This window comes from Vespula vulgaris, chromosome 7 (genome assembly GCF_905475345.1).
Source record: "Vespula vulgaris chromosome 7, iyVesVulg1.1, whole genome shotgun sequence".
Classification (NCBI taxonomy): Eukaryota; Metazoa; Arthropoda; class Insecta; order Hymenoptera; family Vespidae; genus Vespula; species Vespula vulgaris.
The window spans coordinates 3,397,182-3,415,800 of NC_066592.1; the positions used below are offsets into that span (position 1 = coordinate 3,397,182).

Below are 18,619 nucleotides of genomic sequence, written 5' to 3' on the forward strand. Positions count from 1 at the left end.
TAAATGTGTAAGTATTATGTAAAATGTATCTCGTACTTTTTGCAAAGCGGACGTATTAAATTATCTTTATTTTTAACAATTAAAAAAAAAAAGAAAAGAAAAGAAAAGAAAAGATAATCGATTTGATGAATTTTTTTCCAATGTATAAATATTCAAATTTAAGATTTACGATTATTTGCATAAGTAATTTTTATAAAAGAAACGATCAAAGAAGCTCGATTCAATGTTATCCACTCGAAATATATTTTCTTCTCTTTCATTGAATTAAAAAATAAAAATCGAGTGCATCCTCTAGCATATTGTTTATTAGAGAAATTTAATCGTATAGAAAGAAAATAATTCGAACGAATATATAACGATCGATGTTTTGATCGAAGAAAATTCTAAAATAGAAGTTTATCGATATTCATTGATGATCTTAAATCTAACGCTGAAGCTAATAATTAAGATATTTCCCATCTGAGATGGAAACTTTCCTTCTATTATCGTCAAACTTGAGATTGAATATCATCTAAAATTTCACTGAGCCAACGTGTTATATTTACTATCGAGTATTTATACAAACAAGTAATCTCCTATCTCATTGAGATTGGCTGCAATGTTTGCGGTTCTTTAACATGGTTATCATCAAAGTTTATGATCGGTTATTAGAGAAAAAATAAATAAGAAAAAAAAAGAGACATTTAGTGATAAGATAAATATCAAAAAAAAAAAAAATAAATAAAAGAAAAAACAAAGAAAGAATTTCGTTTACAAAAAGAACGTGAATAAATATTTGAAGAAACAAAAATTATTTAGGACATTATAATTAAATCTTGATCTATCACTTTCTACGTAGTGATACATATTACATATTATATTACACATATATACATATCTATCCATCTGTACGTACACGCGTGAACATGTTCATTCGCTCAGAGTACTAAAGCTACTCTAACTTTCTCTTTTTCCTAGTGGAACGAAAATTGGATCGGGAAGTACTCCCAGCTGCTCGGTACCATTCTGAAAGGATTACCATTGTTCTAGGGTTAATGGTATCGCCTCAGAGACGGAAAAAGCTACTCGAGTTGTACGAGTTAAAAGCAAAGAAAGGAAAACAATTTTCGAAGAAGTACATGGTCATCGATGTTTCCAACGAATTATTTAAATCCCATACTCAAACACGTACGCTCTTAATAATAAAATTTCTCTCTAACGCGTGCGTTTCGTCTTTTTTATCAGAACGGAAGAAAGTTCTTCTTTCTCTTTTTTCCTTTCCTTTTCTTTTCTTTTCTTTTCTTTTCTCTCGAAAGTATGATAAAAAAAAAAGAGAAGAAAAGTAAACTCCAAAAGAAAAGATATTAACCAAGGAATTATATTACTATCTAACGTTGATCATCGTGATAAGGCTTGTCCTCGCGAATAATGGATAACTGCTAACGAGAGAGAAGAAAAAAAAGCAAAAAAAAATAAAGTGTATAAAAGCTCGTAAATTTTCGACGAATTTAAGACTTCCATACCCACCCCCATCCCAGAAGCATAAATCGTCGCTTTCTACGTCTCGATTTTAATCTCGTTTTCGCAAACTTATGCGTATCGTCGAACGGAGATAATTTTAAAGTCACGAAGAGAAAAAATAAATAAATAAAAAGAATGTAGAAAGGCTTGAACTTTATGATTCGAAGAAAGCATCGATATCATTTACTATAGAAGTATTCATTTAAATACAATGTCGCTAAAATACGAGGTCTCTTAGTTCAATTTGATCGTTCGACCTCTGTCGAATCGAAAGCAACCTGGAAGAAAAGTTCAAGGTCGCGTAAAATCGTTCCACGATAGCCGATCGATCGAAATATTTTATTCATAATTCGTTTCGCGAACCTTCACGGTCTTTTCTTTTTTTCATTCAAGATTACCTAATAACTCGAGCGCCTTTGATAGCTCTACTGGGTTCTTTTAAAGGTAAAACGATGTTATTAACTGACGCAAGCACAGCTTTTTTCTATGTAAAAAGAAAAAAAAAAAAAGAAAAAGAATAAATGCGATATTTGAATAATCTTAAAACTGATAAACAAATAGCTTCCTTTATTTCACGTATCGGGATTCTTTCAGGATTTAATAAATAAATCATATCCATTTTGTACTAATTACGTCGAAAAAACGGAGAGTCTAATAAAAAAAATTTTAAGAGAGCGCGAGAGTGGACCAAAAGTCCCTAGGCGATATTAATAATCGATTGATCTTTCTTTCGATTTGACTTTTTCGACAAATTTTCTTTCTTTTTTTTTTTCGTCTTTACAAAAGTCCCTGCAAAAGCTTTTAGGAGCTTTACCATGTGCACGTACCAGTGCGTGAAATAAATAAACGTGAGACACGAAAGAAAGAAAAGAAAAACGAACAAACAAAAAAAAAACAAAACAAACAGAAAAAAAAATGTATTGCGATCAAATAGAAGGAACCAACGGTCTAGAGCATTGTTATGTAAAGTACAAATGCGGAGAGTAAGTAAAATATGTCGTGAAAAGAAAAAAAGGGAGAGGAGAGAGAGAAAGAGAGAGAGAGAGAGAGAGAGAGAAGAAATAAAAAGAAAAATAGATCACCAGAGAAAGAGAGAAAGAGAAAGAGATAGCAAAAGATAGAAAGAGCAAAGTTCTAAAAGGCAGTAGATAAACAAGCTCGGAGCTCGTTGAGGATGCTCCTTCCAGCTCCTTACTTTCATGTACGTATGTATGTATGTATGTATGTATGTATGTATGTATGTATGTATGTATGTATGTACGTACGTCTCAATTTTCGTTTCGAAATCGGATGGAGTGGAGTCGACTTCCGCTGCACGACATTCTCCTGTCCGTCGAAGTTCACCTTCAAGAAGTTGCTGAGAGAAGGAATGGAGAAGGAAATAGAAGAAGAGAAAAAGAGAGAAAGAGAGAGAGAGAGAGAAAGAGAAAGGTACAGAGAAAAATGAGAATAAAAAAAGAAAAAATAGACCACACGTTTCCTATTTTCTCTTAAAGGTTGACTGACGTCTCTTCTTCTTCGTGTTACTCTACCTACTATCTCTCTCTGTCTCTCTCTCTCTCTCTCTTTCTCTCTCTCTCTCTATCTCTATATCTTTCTCTTTCTCTCAGTCTTAGGATATAAGATCGTCGTCGACGTCGAGCTCTCTTCTCTAAGTTCCGGGCATGACACGGTTAAGTGAAGATTCTCGGGTCACCACAATTTCTCTCAACAAAGTTGAAGATCGTTCAACGTGCTAGAGCCAAGCCAAAAAATCGATAATTTTATATCTTAAGAATTTACTACTTCATCGATCCGACCAGACGAGATAGTCATGTTCTATATTGTTAAATATTTTAACTATTATTATGCGCTAGTTGGCTTCCGATTAAAAGTTAGTTTTCTTTTTTCTTTTTTTTTCTTCTTTTTTTTTTGAAAAGAAACTCTACTACAATGGGCGTCCCTCTGAGCGACGTTTTTCAAGCGAAAAATGAACCAACGTAATGGTTGACTTGTTCCTCCTTGGTAGTTACAAAATATTTGTAAATATTTACTTAACTCGGTTTGCTTCGTCAGATGTGTGCATGCGGTGGACCCTTCGGTTGTATCCAATTTTGCATATGGAAATATTATAAAAAAATATTCGTAACTCAACTCAACGTTGATTTATGTTAATTCAAGTACGTATATCAAATATGTATTAATTGTATAGTACGAAGATAACGAAATATCGATCTACCGCGGAATACGTTTTAATGCATTTCGCGGTAGAACAATCTAGTCGGCGATACACAAATAACTTCATAGTCAATTTCACCGTAGTCAAAAGGTTAATTATGAGAAGTACTTCGATGAAATGAGAAGGTTCAAAAACGCTTGAGAGATTAAACATTGTTCGTGTTATATTTTTTTTTTTTCCTTTTTACATGTTATACCTAATGTCTGAGAAAAATAATGAAATTATATTTCGAAGTAGACATTTGTTTTTTCTTCTTTTTTATTTATTTATTTATTTATTCTATTTTTTCTCTTCGGTAAATAAAGAAGAATTTTGTCGAGCTCTGAGTCGTTGAAAGTAGTTTAAAAAATTTCGACGTTGAATAGGTAGGGAGTGAAGGGATGAACGAGTAAGGGATGAAAAGAGAGGGGGAACAAAGGAACGTAGAACGATAATGGCTCGAAAGTAACTTAGTCCAATTTAACCAAGAGACTTTCGTTCGTGCCATTGCGTAGCATAAATTATGGAGGAAGCACAAAATCCGTGCGAATGCTCGCATGATTTCCCTAAGCGCCGTTGGTATGTATATACCCATCTACCTACCTTCGGTGGTGCCTACTCGTGCGCATCCAACACCTTTATTAACTTCGTAATTTTCAGCAAGCCAAACTCTACGCGAAAACGTGATAAATAATTCATTTATCGGCACGTTGTAACTCATAACAGCTGTTTCTAACAAGGTTGCTTCGTTAAATGTTCACGCGTACGTAAGTAAGTTGATCGATACGTTAAAACGATCCTTATCCTTCTTTATGAAAAATCACCAAAAAGAAAAAAAAAAAAGGAAAGAAAATCATTGAGAAAAGAAAAAGAAAAGAAAAAATATTAACGAGTTAATTGAATAATAAATTAATCGATGGACTCAATATACATCCTCGAGTAATAAGGTTTCGAATAACTCTTTTTTTTCATTACCAATCATATTCTAATTAATAATATTTTCCTTATTATCGCTTATCGAAAACAGATATCAAATATCTCGCGAACAATAAAAATATCGTAATAATAAAATAAAATATAATATGAGTAAGTAATATTGAAGTATCTTTATATTGCATTAATGATCAAATGAATAAAATCTCAGCAAAAGAGAGTAAAGTATCGAAATAATCATTTATTAACGATACGTCAATGTACTCAATGTTATACAAATATAATATTATTTATGGAGTAACGACGGCTTAACATTCGTATGTACGTGAACGTTATTTTCACTGTCCTTTTGATACGTATCTCGATGAAAAAGAACATATACATACACATAGACTCTCTCTCTCTCTCTTTCTCTCTTTCTTGCTCTAACTCTCGTAAAGGAGCTCTCTCAGATTGGAAAGGAAAAATAATAATCAACGGAGTGCTCCTTTCTAAAAAGCATCTTATGACCCATTTAATTATCTGATAGATGCGGTTTGTAAGCTGAGATTGTAGGTACCCGCAGGGTTGGCTCTCTGTATATATATATATATATATATATATATATATATATATATATATATATATCACAACGTTGGTTGTGGCTACGATTACCCCAAATACGAGTGCTGCATGAAGTTGCGTTTCATCTCTGGCAAATTTTAATTATGTATTACGACTAATAGTCCGATGAAACGAGTTCCCTACAAACGTACCTGCGGACTAATTAAAAATATCACTTTCACTTACTAACAATAATCACTGGCGACGTTAGTGAACCTCGTTTATGATTACGATCACACTTTTAATACGAATCTAGTCGCACCTTTTCAAGTTATTTCATAATTTTTGGAAATATTTCGTGAAAATTCGTATCAACGATATAATATATAAAAATACGATATAATTCGTTTTTAACTTTGACGATGAGTTATGAACAAATGTTAGGGTTAAAAAAAGTCTTTTGCAAAAAAATCAAATCAAATATTCAGCTCGTTGAATTGTATTAAATAAAGAAACATTTACGTATATATTTATATGATATACATACTTTCTGCTCGAATAATAATGAGATAAATTATTTTCTTCTTGTGCTAACGTTATTGAATAAAATTAATGGAGATTTAAGTATAAGATTATACGTAAAGAATTTTTTCTTTGAATTAATGATAAATATTCATGTTGAATATATTATATAATTTTATAAGAATCGCATCATTTTTTTTTTCTTTTAAATTTTTCTATTTCTCTGTCTCTCTCTCTCTCTCTCTCTCTCAGATTTTTAACGTTCTTTTGAAATATGTATGTTCTGCGCGTAAATTGAAATTAAAAGCGTCGTTCGTTAACGCTCGACCTAGTCCAAGATACGGCCGACCGAGCAATTTGCAAAAATATTACCGACAATTGCGCTTTAGTTCAACGATATCGGTTCGGATGGATGAGGGCATAAAATTTACTACGCTAATATATGGAAACCGAGTAATGCCTTTTTACCATATTTCATTTCGTATTAATGAGGAATAATAAAAGTAAAATTATAATTCACATATTTAAAATATTTTGCAATACGTCATACTATTTGATTGATTAAATATACGAACACGCACAAACATTCGATTCTATTAATAAAAAAAAAATGTTGTGTCCACGTTGCCATCGAACGATTTGTTCTCGTACATTATAATTTAATAATCAGATAATTTTTTAATGTTTCTTCCATTTCAATTTATATATATACATATATACATATATATATATATATATCTGTGTATAATATATAATAAAAAAAATGTTTAGGTTGATATTTTTACTAATGAGAGAAAAAAAGAAAGAGAAAGAGAGAGAGAGAGAGAGAGAAAGAGAGAGCTTTAAAATGTTAAATAAAAATTTATAAATGAGAAATCATTCGTTCCAATCTAATATCGGCAACATTCTATTACATTGTAAAAAGCGATCACGTTCACTGGTAAAAAAAAAAAAACACTTTTATTTTTGCATAGATATTCGAATTAATGAAAAGTTTATATAAATGACCTTCGAGCGATAAAAGCTTTACGAACACATGCACGATGATAGGATACCATGATAATATGTAAAGATATATACAAATACGTGACGCTTCATCGAGAGCAGCTCGTATAATATCTGGAAAATTTCGGTAGCTTTAAACGAATTCATAATAACTTTAACGAACCCGCCGTATATTTTCCGTCCGTACGAAAAAAAAAGGTAGTAACTTTTTTTTTCTTCCTTTTTTTTTTTTTTTTTTTCTTTTCTTTTTTTTTCTTTTTGACAGATCACGTCCCAATTTATTCGGATTAATATTTTATATTACTTTTTATTACTTTGTTATTTCATATTTCATTTCTAATAAAACGGTCGAGTCCCGCCTGTTGAAATACACACAGAGGTATATCCTACTTACTCGGGTTCAAATAAAACATAAATACGTCTACTTATATGCATATTGTATTCGTATAAACAAATATTTGTAACAAATATTTATCTACGTATGGACGTGTGTATGTACGTAATAAAAAGTTTATATAAACAATGATATCGTTCGCGAGTGCGAAAAATCACTGGTAAAAATCCGATGCTACATCTCTAGCATATCTATGATAGATATTTATATAGGAACGATGACATCTCTCTCTCTCTCTCTCTCTCTCTCTCTCTCCTTCTTCCTCTCCCTCCCTCTCTCTCTTTCTCTCTCCCTCTCGTATGTAAGTACCTATGTATGTACGCGCGCGCACCACGTAGGCGTCGAGAATACGGAAATAACGAGAACGAGGTAGCAGCGCTTGCTTGTTAGAGGGAAGGTCGGCGTGGAACGTCAATCAATTAACATGACCTCAGTTCCGTCTCTAGCTTAAAGCGGACTATACGAAAGAGAAAGAGGATAGTAGTAGAGTTAGTTCGTTCGATCTATGATAAAACACGCTTTAGATAATACACAAAAGCAATTCATTTTATGTAGTTCGTTTCATCAAAGATGAATCTTTCTGTTCCTATCTTTGTTTATCTCTGTCTATCTGTCTATATTTTTCGTAATATAAAAGTTAATATTATCGTTATAGTAATGTAATATGGTCATTATAGTAATGTAATATGATCATTATTATATATTATATATATATATGTATGTATGTATATATGTATTATTACTATCATAATAACAATTTCTCTAATACATAAATGTTTTATATTTATTTGATTATTATTTTGTTCATTTTCTATACTGAGATAATACTCAGATACATAAATTATGTTTAATACCTTTCTCTCTTTCATAATAAACATTATAATCTTTACTATAGTACTAATAATTATTGTACTAAATATTATGCTTCGTGTTTATTTTGATTATCTTGCAAATTTTCTCTCTCTCTCTCTCTTCTTATTTTTCTTTTTTCTATTTATACCAGATCAATATTTTCATTGGAATAAATTATGCTTCTTTTCTTTTTCTCGATGCTATCTTAAAACCATTTTGATTGAGCATTGGTTAACGAATATACTCACATCTCTTTCGAATCTCTCACGGTATTATTGAACGATGTCAATTATTCTTTACGAAGGCAGAACATCGGATTGACGTATCGAGACCAATAGATAAAGACAAGGCGAATCTAATATAACGAAATCGTTTTTCGTCCTCTCTGCTTAAATAACAACCTTGTTTCTCCTCGACACACAATGTTCTTATATATCGATCCCACTAACGACGAATAGACCCTTAACGAAGGGTTCATAAAGTCCTGTTGTTAAATGAACGTAGGTATTCGTATATTACATGAATAAAAGAGAAGAAGAGTGAGAAAAAAAAATTCTTTATCATCTACTTCAAATTTCATAATTTAAAAAATGTGTTTATATGTGTTTAACGATAGTTGCACGATCACAAGATTTGCAATGATTTTATTATAAAACGTTGAGAGTAGAAAAGATTCGTAGTTATTTAAAAACTGTTTTATAGGACAGTTGAATAATTTATCTTATTTATATCGATTACGAAATACTTGTATACATGTGTGTGTGTGTGTGTGTGTGTATAATATTTATATAAATGTGAAATGCAAGTACATGTTTTCGAAAATATCGTCGACTTTGATTGATACGAGAATAAACACTTTTCATTTTCTTTCATTCTTTCATTTTGAAATCACGTAATTATATTCTACATAAATTATTCCATATTCTTAAATTGAAAACAGATACTTGGATATACGTGAAAAATTAAAGAATTTACATTATGAAATTTTGATGTGAATTTGAATTATTATTTCGATCGAAGTAAGTTAAATCCTATTTGTTTTCGTATTATTCAATAGACAAAAATAAAAATACATAAAAGTACATATATACTGAGTGTGCCAAAAGTTTCCATAATAATTTTAAAAATCAATTGCTCTACTTTTGAAGATCGTTCAGATTAATTACTTCTTTTTTTTCAGATTTTGTTCAAGCCCGAAAATTTGTCTCAAAAAAAAATAAAAGAAGAATTAAACTAAAAAATTTCGGAAAACAATAATTGCTATTTAATATCGCGTGGAAAGTTTTGGTACACCCTGTATGTAGGTACATATTATACATTAATGATAGCTGGTCGGTCAAGTATCGAACGTCTTATTGATCACTGTCAATAAATTATTATTGACTCTCGTGCTTTTAACTCAAGTAAAATACAGTAACCGTAAGGATCCCTTCGGATCCTTAACATGCTACAAAACTGATACATATATATATATATATATATATATATATATATATATATTCTTTCATTGAAAATACAAAATTGATCGATCTACCTACACTATATTTACTCTACAAATAATACAAATAATACAAGCAATAGGTAGAATAATACAAGCAATAGGAAGAATAATACAACCAATAGATAGCATATCTAAAAAGAAGTCAAGCGAAATGAATATTGAAGATGAGTATGAATACTTTTTTTTCCTCTTCTCTTCTTCTTTCTTTCCTTTTTTTCTTTTTTTGATTATAACTCAGCTAATTAACCTATCCTTTGATTCATGGATCGCTCCGTTCGAGAGTATTACGTGACCAGATCGCAAATATTATAAATCTCTCTCTCTCTCTCTCTTCGTTATTCGAGTAGTGATGAACCTTCTGGAAGGATAAAAACAGAGAAGGATAGAGTGAGAGACTGAGATAGAAAAGAAGAAATCGAAAAAGAGAGAGAAAGAAAGAAAGAAAGAAAGAAAGAAAGAAAGAAAGAAAGAAAAAGAGTAGGAGGGAAAAAAATGAGAAAGAAAAAAGAAAAAAGAAAAAAAAGTTTTCGTTCCAATGAGATTGCTCCTGCAAAAAGAATGGGCCTTCTGATTTCATGAGAAAGGTGAAAGAGATTCAACGAGAAGAAAGGGATAGCTAGAGAGAAAGAAAGAGAAAGAGAGAGAAAGGTGTGGGGCAAGCTTAATTGAGCTTTCGCCAAGCGAGAAACGACTATTAATGATCCGGTGTGACTCGAACGAGCGAAAACAAAGACGATGAAATTCGGATACGAAAAGGTTCTGTGTGCTTTCGTTTTAGATGGAAACAGGACGAGAGAATTAAAGCGGCGACGGTTACCTCTAACTCTTAACAAGATCGTATGTTCTCGGTCAGTTGGGACGAGACACGGTAATGACAAATTCACGATGTTATTCCGAAAGCTCGTAGTTTTCGTCACGATTTTTCCAACGGCACGTAACCTTGCCGGCGGAAAATCTGTGATAAGCTTACATACGTACATACATATATGTATATATATATATATATATATACATGTATATATATATATGTATGTAACGTATATGCATATATACGTATGTATAAATGTATGTACACATGGCTATATGTGTTTATATATGTATGTCGTACATGTATGTAAGTACCTACGATGTACATTCCTACTATTCACCTACCGCTACTCGACTTCTCTTTCGTAATTTATCAGCTCGGAGTAGCCTAATCTCGGAAGGGGAAAAAAAAGAAAAAAAAAAGGAGAAAGAAACGAGATACAAAATGAGTTTATTCGCGTCGAAACGTGCATGCTTGCTTGCTTGCTTGCTTGCTTGCTTGCTTGCTTGCTTGCTTGCTTGCTTGCTTGCTTGCTTGCTTGCTTGCTTGCTTGCTTGCTTGCTTGTTTACTTACTTTCTTGCTTGTTTATTTGCGAGCTTTGCCGAAAAGATTTCATTTTTCCTATTAAAATATACGAGTTAATATATTCTTTTATGGTATTATAATATATTGAACACGTCGAATTATATTATCAAAAGTATAATCATGTAAATTATATATTATTGAAAAGTGAAACAAAACGTAATCTTGATAAGATAATAAATGATTTTTTTCGTTTTTATCAATGACTTGTATAAAATTCTATATGTATCTAACCTGTATACAGGATTATAGTCATAGTACATATGTCAGCATGTATTATTAAAACACATGCACGTACGTATACACATTCACCACCTGTGGATATATGTATAACATTGATTCAAAAACAAATGTTATACTTAACCATTGTTAGTATTAGAAAACCACACGTTGGAATAAAAGGATCTGACAAGGCATGTAAACACTATTACTTCAAATTGTCCGAGACGAAACATGTGATTTAGTTAGATACGATAAGCCTTGTACAAACCTTGTTAGATATAAGAAAGAATGCAACAATTAACTCCAGACGTGAAGTTAGAACAAATGAAAGATTAAAAAATATTAAATAATAAGACACTTTCAAGAAGTTTCTCAGAAATCTGTATTTGTATTCATAGAAAGTTTTATCTTGAGCACATCTATATATACATATATAGAGATAATCGCATAACTGCTGCGAGATCGTAATTACAAACACCGATAGACACTTGTCTCTTCATTATCTAGAGTTAATTATCACATATTGTAGGAAATGTTTAATACAAAACGTAGTACATACAAATACATTTAACATAGTTCCTGGTATAATTACTATCTATGTTTAATGGAGGGTGATTCTAATCGCCGATTATATATATAATATATAAATATACATATAAATATATATTTACAATATATATTATATTTTATATAGTATATATATATATATATATATATATATATATATATTATGTAGGTTATATATAAATTAGATATTAGTGGGAAAGTTCGATCTTTGCAAAGGGAAAGAAGAAGAAGATTTAAAAAGTTCTGTATCTCTCTTAACGAAACTAAAAGGTGCCGAGTGGATCGATGAATCGGTTGGTGTGCCTGTACCAAGAAAGATAAATTGGATTTTTAAGAAGAGAACGACGTTCGCCCTTCACCTTTACTTTTACAAAGTAGCTACGGGAGTATATAGTAATAAATTTATGAAAGTTAACTCGATTCGAGGAGCTTCGAAGTTTCTTCTTTTCTCTCTTTCTCTCTCTCTCTCTCTCTCTCTCTCTCCCTCTCTGTCCTTTGCTTTCTCTCTTTCTCACTGACTCTCTACGTGTCTCTTCCTTCTCTCCCTCCCCCCACTGGCGTCCGAAAGCCACGGCGAAAACGTTCGGGCGAAGTTAAATTAATGGTCAATTTGCGATAAACACTCGTTGAGATTGGTTAACCGCGCCGCGCGAAGTACCAAAGGCCAGAATGATACGGCTCGTTTCCTGAATGAAATAATAGCTCATCCGTGCCGTGCATCAGAAAGGAATATATCGACGATAAACGATTTTCAAACTCTTTTAGGACTAGTCTAGATGAAATAAAAAATTAAAAAGGAAATCCGTATATATATTGTAAGGTATCTTCCAAAGAAGCCTTGGGACATCAAATGGATTATAGATCGGCTTAGCTATTATATGAGGAAAAAGCAAAAAAACGAAAAAGAGAAAAGAAAAGCGTATGCATGCGACTGTTAATCCTTTCCTTACCTTCGTTCTCGTTATTTCCAATGATAATCTCGGTGTCCTTGAAGTCGGATTCGCGTAAGAGATCAAGAGGATGTTTAGGCAAGAAGATACCGTCGATAGTTGGAGCGGATGGGAATCCCAGGATACCCCAATAACTGTTCCATTGCTGAACGGATATAGTTTTGGCGTCGACGGATCTCATGCAGGCCATTACACGAGCTGGATTTTCTTGGAGCATGGTAGAATTGCAGCCACAATCGTCAACGAGGACACGCGCAACCTCGTGAGCTTTTTCACCGGTCATGTAGCTCCAGGGTGCGTTGAGGGTGCCACTTTGAAGTATGCCACGGCGTACGAGGCCACGGGTTACCGGAGAAATAAGATGAAGACTCGCCGAGCTTCCACCGGCTGATTCACCAAAAATCGTTATCAAGTCTGGATCACCTCCAAAGGCGGCGGCATTGTCCCGCAACCACCTTAATGCCAATGCTTGATCCCACAAACCCATATTTCCTGGTGCCTCTTCGCTATTACTTCCAAAGTGTTTGTTCAAATACAAGAATCCAAATGCACCGACGCGATACTGCATCGAGGCGATGATAACGCTACTCATTGCAGCCATTATATCGGCGTCGTAAACGTCGAGAGTAGCGGTACCGGTCATGAATCCACCCCCATAAATCCAAACGAGTATCGGCAAGCCGTTTCTCTCGGCGCTGTCAGGCGGTTCGGAGCCCTTATGCCTCAACTTGACTCTCTGGGGTACCCAGATGTTCAGGTAGAGACAATCTTCGGATATATTGGTGTTAGGATTCCACATTTCTTCGCCTTCGAATCCGGGAAAATACTCGTACCGTTCTTGATAACAGCTATTGGGTAATACGGTCGCGTTTAATACACCATGCCAAGGTTCGATCGGTAATGGTTTGCGAAAACGTAAAGGACCAATCGGTGGCTTTGCGAATGGTATTCCATAAAATATATGGACGTCACGTACTGCGACGTTACGGCTGAATCCACGAACGAGTCCGCTCGTAGTTTCGACAACGAGCGGATCCTCGTGGACGTCGTTGCGTTGGCCGAGGACATCGGGACGACCGAAGCCAAGACTTTTCGTGATTAGTGCTAGCACCAGCTGTGCGATAATCAACGACGAACCGATCGCTTTCATTTTGAACGATCACTCACCGAAATCGCCTCCCTTTCTTTTTCTATCCCAGTGTCCTTCTATTCCCTTCCTTCTCTACTGGACGTTAACGACGTACGTTTTCGCGCGCACCGCTCGAAACCAGACGACAAACCCGGGCCACGGCACGCTTGGCCCGTGAGAGAGGCTCAACAAGTTAGCGAGTGGGGGAGCACCAGCTTTTGCGCGTACGGACGCACACGATTCTCTCTCACACTCTCTCTCTCCCTCTCTCCCTCTCACTCACTCACTCACTCTATCTACCTACCTATCTATCTACCTATCTATCTATCTATCTACTTCTCCCACCGTATCCTTTCTCTCTCTCTCTCTCTTCGGAGCGCAGCTACGTCGTATTCCCGAGAGACTTTTTTACTCCCGATAGCAGTTCGGTTGGGACGACCGAGCACTACCTACTCTCTCACGCACGATCCTTCTTAGCTACCCTCGCGCTAACCTTCGACCCTACACACGCGCACACCCGATACACACGCACGCGCTCTCGGTCCGTCTCTCTTCCCTCCCTTTTTTTTTCTTCTCTCTCTCTCTCTCTCTCTCTCTCTCCCACCCTCTCTCTTTATTTTTCTTTCCTTTCTCACTCTTTTTTTTTTTTTTTTTGAATACTCGATACACCGAGGAAAAATACTCCGAGGAGCCCGCGAAAATCAAATTTATTGGCGTCGCCTTATTTTTTTCTTCCTTTTTCTATCTTACGTCACATGCATCCTCCTATATATTTTCTTCTTTCTTTTCTCCTTCCTTCTTTTCCTTTTTCTCGCCTTTCTTTCTTTCTTCCTCTTCCTCTTTTCTTCGTCGATATCGAGCTTGATAGCGATACGATAAGTCGTTTATCGAAATACGAGAATTTTCAAACGATTCGAAGTATAATAATGAGGGACGTACAGAAGCAGAGACGCGTGTTCGCGCAGCGGCCGGCGTGCCGCGTTGCACGGGGTCGACTGATCGAGGAGGCATAGGTGGTACGAAGCGGAGGTAGCGCGTCGATGGTGGTGGTAGTGGCGGTGCTGGTGCTCACCACCGCTCCTGTTGGTGCCGCTGCTGTTGCTGATGTCGCTCTGCTTCTACCTCTGCTTCTACCACTGCTTCTGCTTTTGCTTCTGTCTCTGTCTCTGTCTCTGTCTTTGTCTCTGTCTCTGTCTTTGTCTCTGTCTCTATCTCTGTCTCTGTCTCTACCTTTGTCTCTGTTGTGTTGATGCTAATGGTGATGCTGATGGGTGATCGTGATGATGATTATTGTCCTGTACACTAGCGATGCAGGTTACGTCATTTTCGACCGAAAACATCTCTCTCGAATTCTAATCCATTCGTCACGTTTCTCACATGTTTACTTTTCCTTCGAGCAGCCAACATTATCGTCGTTCGTTCATTTTTCTCAGACGCAACGATCGAACCTTTTTCTTTTTTTTTCTTTTTCTCAAGCAGTCGACATTGATTTTTTAAGGGTTGCTACACTAAGAACTCGAAGAAGAACTCTGATCTGATTTATACGTATGCTTATAAAGTTTTCGATACGTGTGATATTCATAAACATATCACTTCTTTTCTTTATAAAAAGAACCATTGGATTTCCATTTGTTAAGATCTCGAAGCGTCGATTTAATCGAATATTCATAACGATATCTATGCAAGTTATATCATTCGTTCATAGACAACACGAATTGTGATAAAGATATACATTTTTCGTGTGATTAGCAAATACCTACTCATCGATCCGTCCGAAATTCCAGAATCGTGGCACGAGAGATGAGAACGAACGAATGGAATGCGAGATTTCCGGGGCCCTTAGTGCCTCCTCCTCCTCCTCCTCCTCCTCCTCCTCCTCCTCCTCCTCCTCCTCCTCCTCTTTCTCCTCCTCTTCCACCATTCTCATCGTTTCTCCTTGCCTCGATGAGTCCTAACGAAGTGGAGTAGACGCGCTAGAGAACACGAAGATATCGGTGAATGGATTTTCTCGCAGCTCCATGCGGATATTGCCAGTTAGCGTGCGACCACCTGGAACTTTATGTATATATATTTTATATATATATATATATATATATATACACACACACACACACACATATGTATAAAATATATATATATATAATCTCTTTTCTTCCCTTCTTTCTCGTTCTCTCTTCGCCATTCATCGAATCATGGAACCATCTACAACAACAATTACAAAAAGAGTTTAACTTCCGGGATATCCAGAAACTAGAAGTTACCTAACAAAGTCGAAAGTTTCGATCTCGTGTCTCCGAAATCCAAGTTAATATCGGAATACGAACAACGTTCGGAGTTGTAATATGGTCAGACTTTATACTTATTTAATCAAATCTATCGATAGACTTTCTAATAATTATTCTTTAGCGGACGAACTGTACAAAATATACACGATCGACGATTCGACTATATATTGTATAAAGGAAAAAATAGAGTTCGAATAAGAATAGAGTTCGAACGAAGGAAGATTAACGATAGACCAAAATTTATTGGATATTACCAATGTAATAATTAAACGCGTTAATCCGCATCTTCTCTCTATTAGACTTCTATTTCTCTCTTTTATTTTATTATTTTTTTTTTATTTATTTTTTTCTTTTACTTTTTCTTTTTTTTTTTTTTTGTTCCATAACATAATAGACACGTTAAGATATCCAGAACAACAACATCTGGGAAGTTAGCTTGAAGCATAACTTGGAACATGCAAAGACGTCCAAAATCCGTGATGTTATTATTAATAGGGGGTGGAGTTGGAACGAGTATGGAGAAGGTGTGATGGGAGGAGAGGGAGAATAGATAGGGTCGAGAGAAGAGGAAGTCGCAGGTAGAATACATAAACGAAATATAATTCTAACGCGACCTCGACGATTCCCAAGGGTTTCTGGGAGTCCCGTCCTCACATCTTGTCTCGTGGATTAATTCCTTGACTGACATCGGGCTGCGCCTATTCGACAGTCCTCTTCTCTCTTTGAATAGATGTATCTTTATGTACATATGTATATATACGTAGATACATATGTACGTACGTATGTATGTACGTACGTTTACAGACATAGATACATACATGCATAGATAGATATGGTACGCGTAATACAGGCTCTCACTATGGCTTCTCCTTCACGAGTGTGCTCGAGCGCAAACCGGCCCGTCATTCATTAAATTACATCGATTACGTGCTCGAACGATCATTGGCTCTCAGAGCCAATTTGAAAACGAGCTATCTTTGTAAGGCCTCCACCTCCATCTCCACGACCACTACCACCACTACCACTACCACCTTCTCCTCCTCCTCCTCATCCTCCTTCACTATCTCCACCTCCACCATCACCTCCTTTGACCATCCGACGTTTCGAACGCTATCGGCGTATTTCCCTCCTCGTAATATCGAGTTAATCTCGCCGCAATGCCGAACCATACGATCCAACAACGATTCCACGTTCCTAAACCATCCATCTCACTCTCTCTCTCTCTCTCTCTCTCTCTCTCTCTCTCTCTCTCTCTCTCCTTCTCGTTCTCTCTGTTCCTTCGGAATCTAGCGAATGTCGAGCGAATCTTTAATCTTGATAAATATTAATTATACCAATACTTTATTCATTGTGATCTTTTTGTTCGTTGCTTTTGAAGAATACAAATAATACGTACTTACGTAATCTCATGGATATATGTATTATTTGTAATATTCAAATTAAATACAAAAATTATGATTAGGTATATTTTTTATATGCTATATCTATCTTTGCGCTATCTCGAATCAGCGTAATAAAACAGCATGGGTTATATCGAATTGGAAAAGAAAGAGAAAAAAGAGACAAGTATTAAATTTGATTGAAAGATTTTCTGTTAATGTCTAATACGATCTATTTCGTATCTATTTCTTTTCTCGTTAAAACGTGAAATCCCACGAAACGTCTCTCACGATCTCGCGCGACATTTCCGTGCTCAAAGTGATTACCAAGGTTTCTCTAATCTCGCCCGGAAGAAAAATCTCAGTGGGAAGAGAAAAACGAAATATTTGCAGCGTTCGCGTGGGGTTACCGTGTCCGTCCGTTTTCCTATCTAGAGATACACACACACATACACAGAGAGAAACAGAGAGACACGCAGGTTCACACGTATACTCACACGAATAAACGTCTTCTTCTCACACTAATCGAATTAACGCGTTATCCTCTTCTCTCTTGGCATTAACGAATACCACTAGGAACATTTCATCTCTTTATTTTATCTCTTTTTACTGTCAACTGGGTCCTTGTAAGTCCAATAAACGTTGAACTAAAAAGATCTGTTCTTCTTTTCTTGAATCATATCGTTTGTCCTTGAGATTACGTTAGATAAATATAGCCACATAGATTTCATAAACAAATACAAATGACCAATGCTTATTTATTTTTTAATATCTTCGCAAATATTTATTTTTTTTGGAATATCTTATATCGGCCAGGCTAGCAATTCAAAATGTAGGCTTCTAGGTCAAACGATTGACGCTTGCCTTAAGGTTTACCCTTGATATATCTATTTTTTAATCGCAGCACGATACGGTCAATTAGCATCAAAGACAGCACGTAAGATTGTTTAAACAACCTTGAGACTAACAACCTAGACACACCCAAACTAATCAAGGATTGGTCACTCATTTCCTTTCCTAATTCTTTTTACACTCAATCAATACCCTCCTACGTAGCTCTCCTTTTTCCTTTTTCCTCTTCCTAATTTTCTCTGAAGGTTTTTTCCGGATAGTTAGTCGAGCTTATACAGTATTCTTATACGTAAACGTCGATATAAAATATTCAAGGAAAATTTAATTCTCGTCTCTAAAATATATCTATTATCTTTTAGATTCTATTAAATATATCTACTATATCGGCAGTTGTATA

General features: G+C 35.0%; 1 protein-coding gene and 1 long non-coding RNA gene across 2 annotated transcripts in view; both read right to left on the reverse strand.

Moving 5' to 3' along the window:
• LOC127065159 (acetylcholinesterase-like) overlaps nucleotides 1–14,713 on the reverse strand; it is a 152,717-nt gene extending 138,004 nt beyond the window's left edge. The window contains exon 1 of the mRNA XM_050997151.1: nucleotides 12,578–14,713. Within this exon, the coding sequence (XP_050853108.1) occupies nucleotides 12,578–13,727 (1,150 nt within the window). The 5' untranslated portion in view covers nucleotides 13,728–14,713. The remainder of the gene's footprint in view (nucleotides 1–12,577) is intronic.
• Nucleotides 14,714–15,608: 895 nt separating this feature from the next.
• Nucleotides 15,609–17,249, reverse strand: LOC127065189 (uncharacterized). Its single transcript, XR_007781965.1, has 3 exons — nucleotides 16,810–17,249; nucleotides 16,606–16,711; nucleotides 15,609–15,908 (listed from the first exon to the last, which is right to left on the reverse strand). It is a non-coding gene; the product is annotated as an uncharacterized LOC127065189 (long non-coding RNA).
• Nucleotides 17,250–18,619: the final 1,370 nt, after the last annotated feature.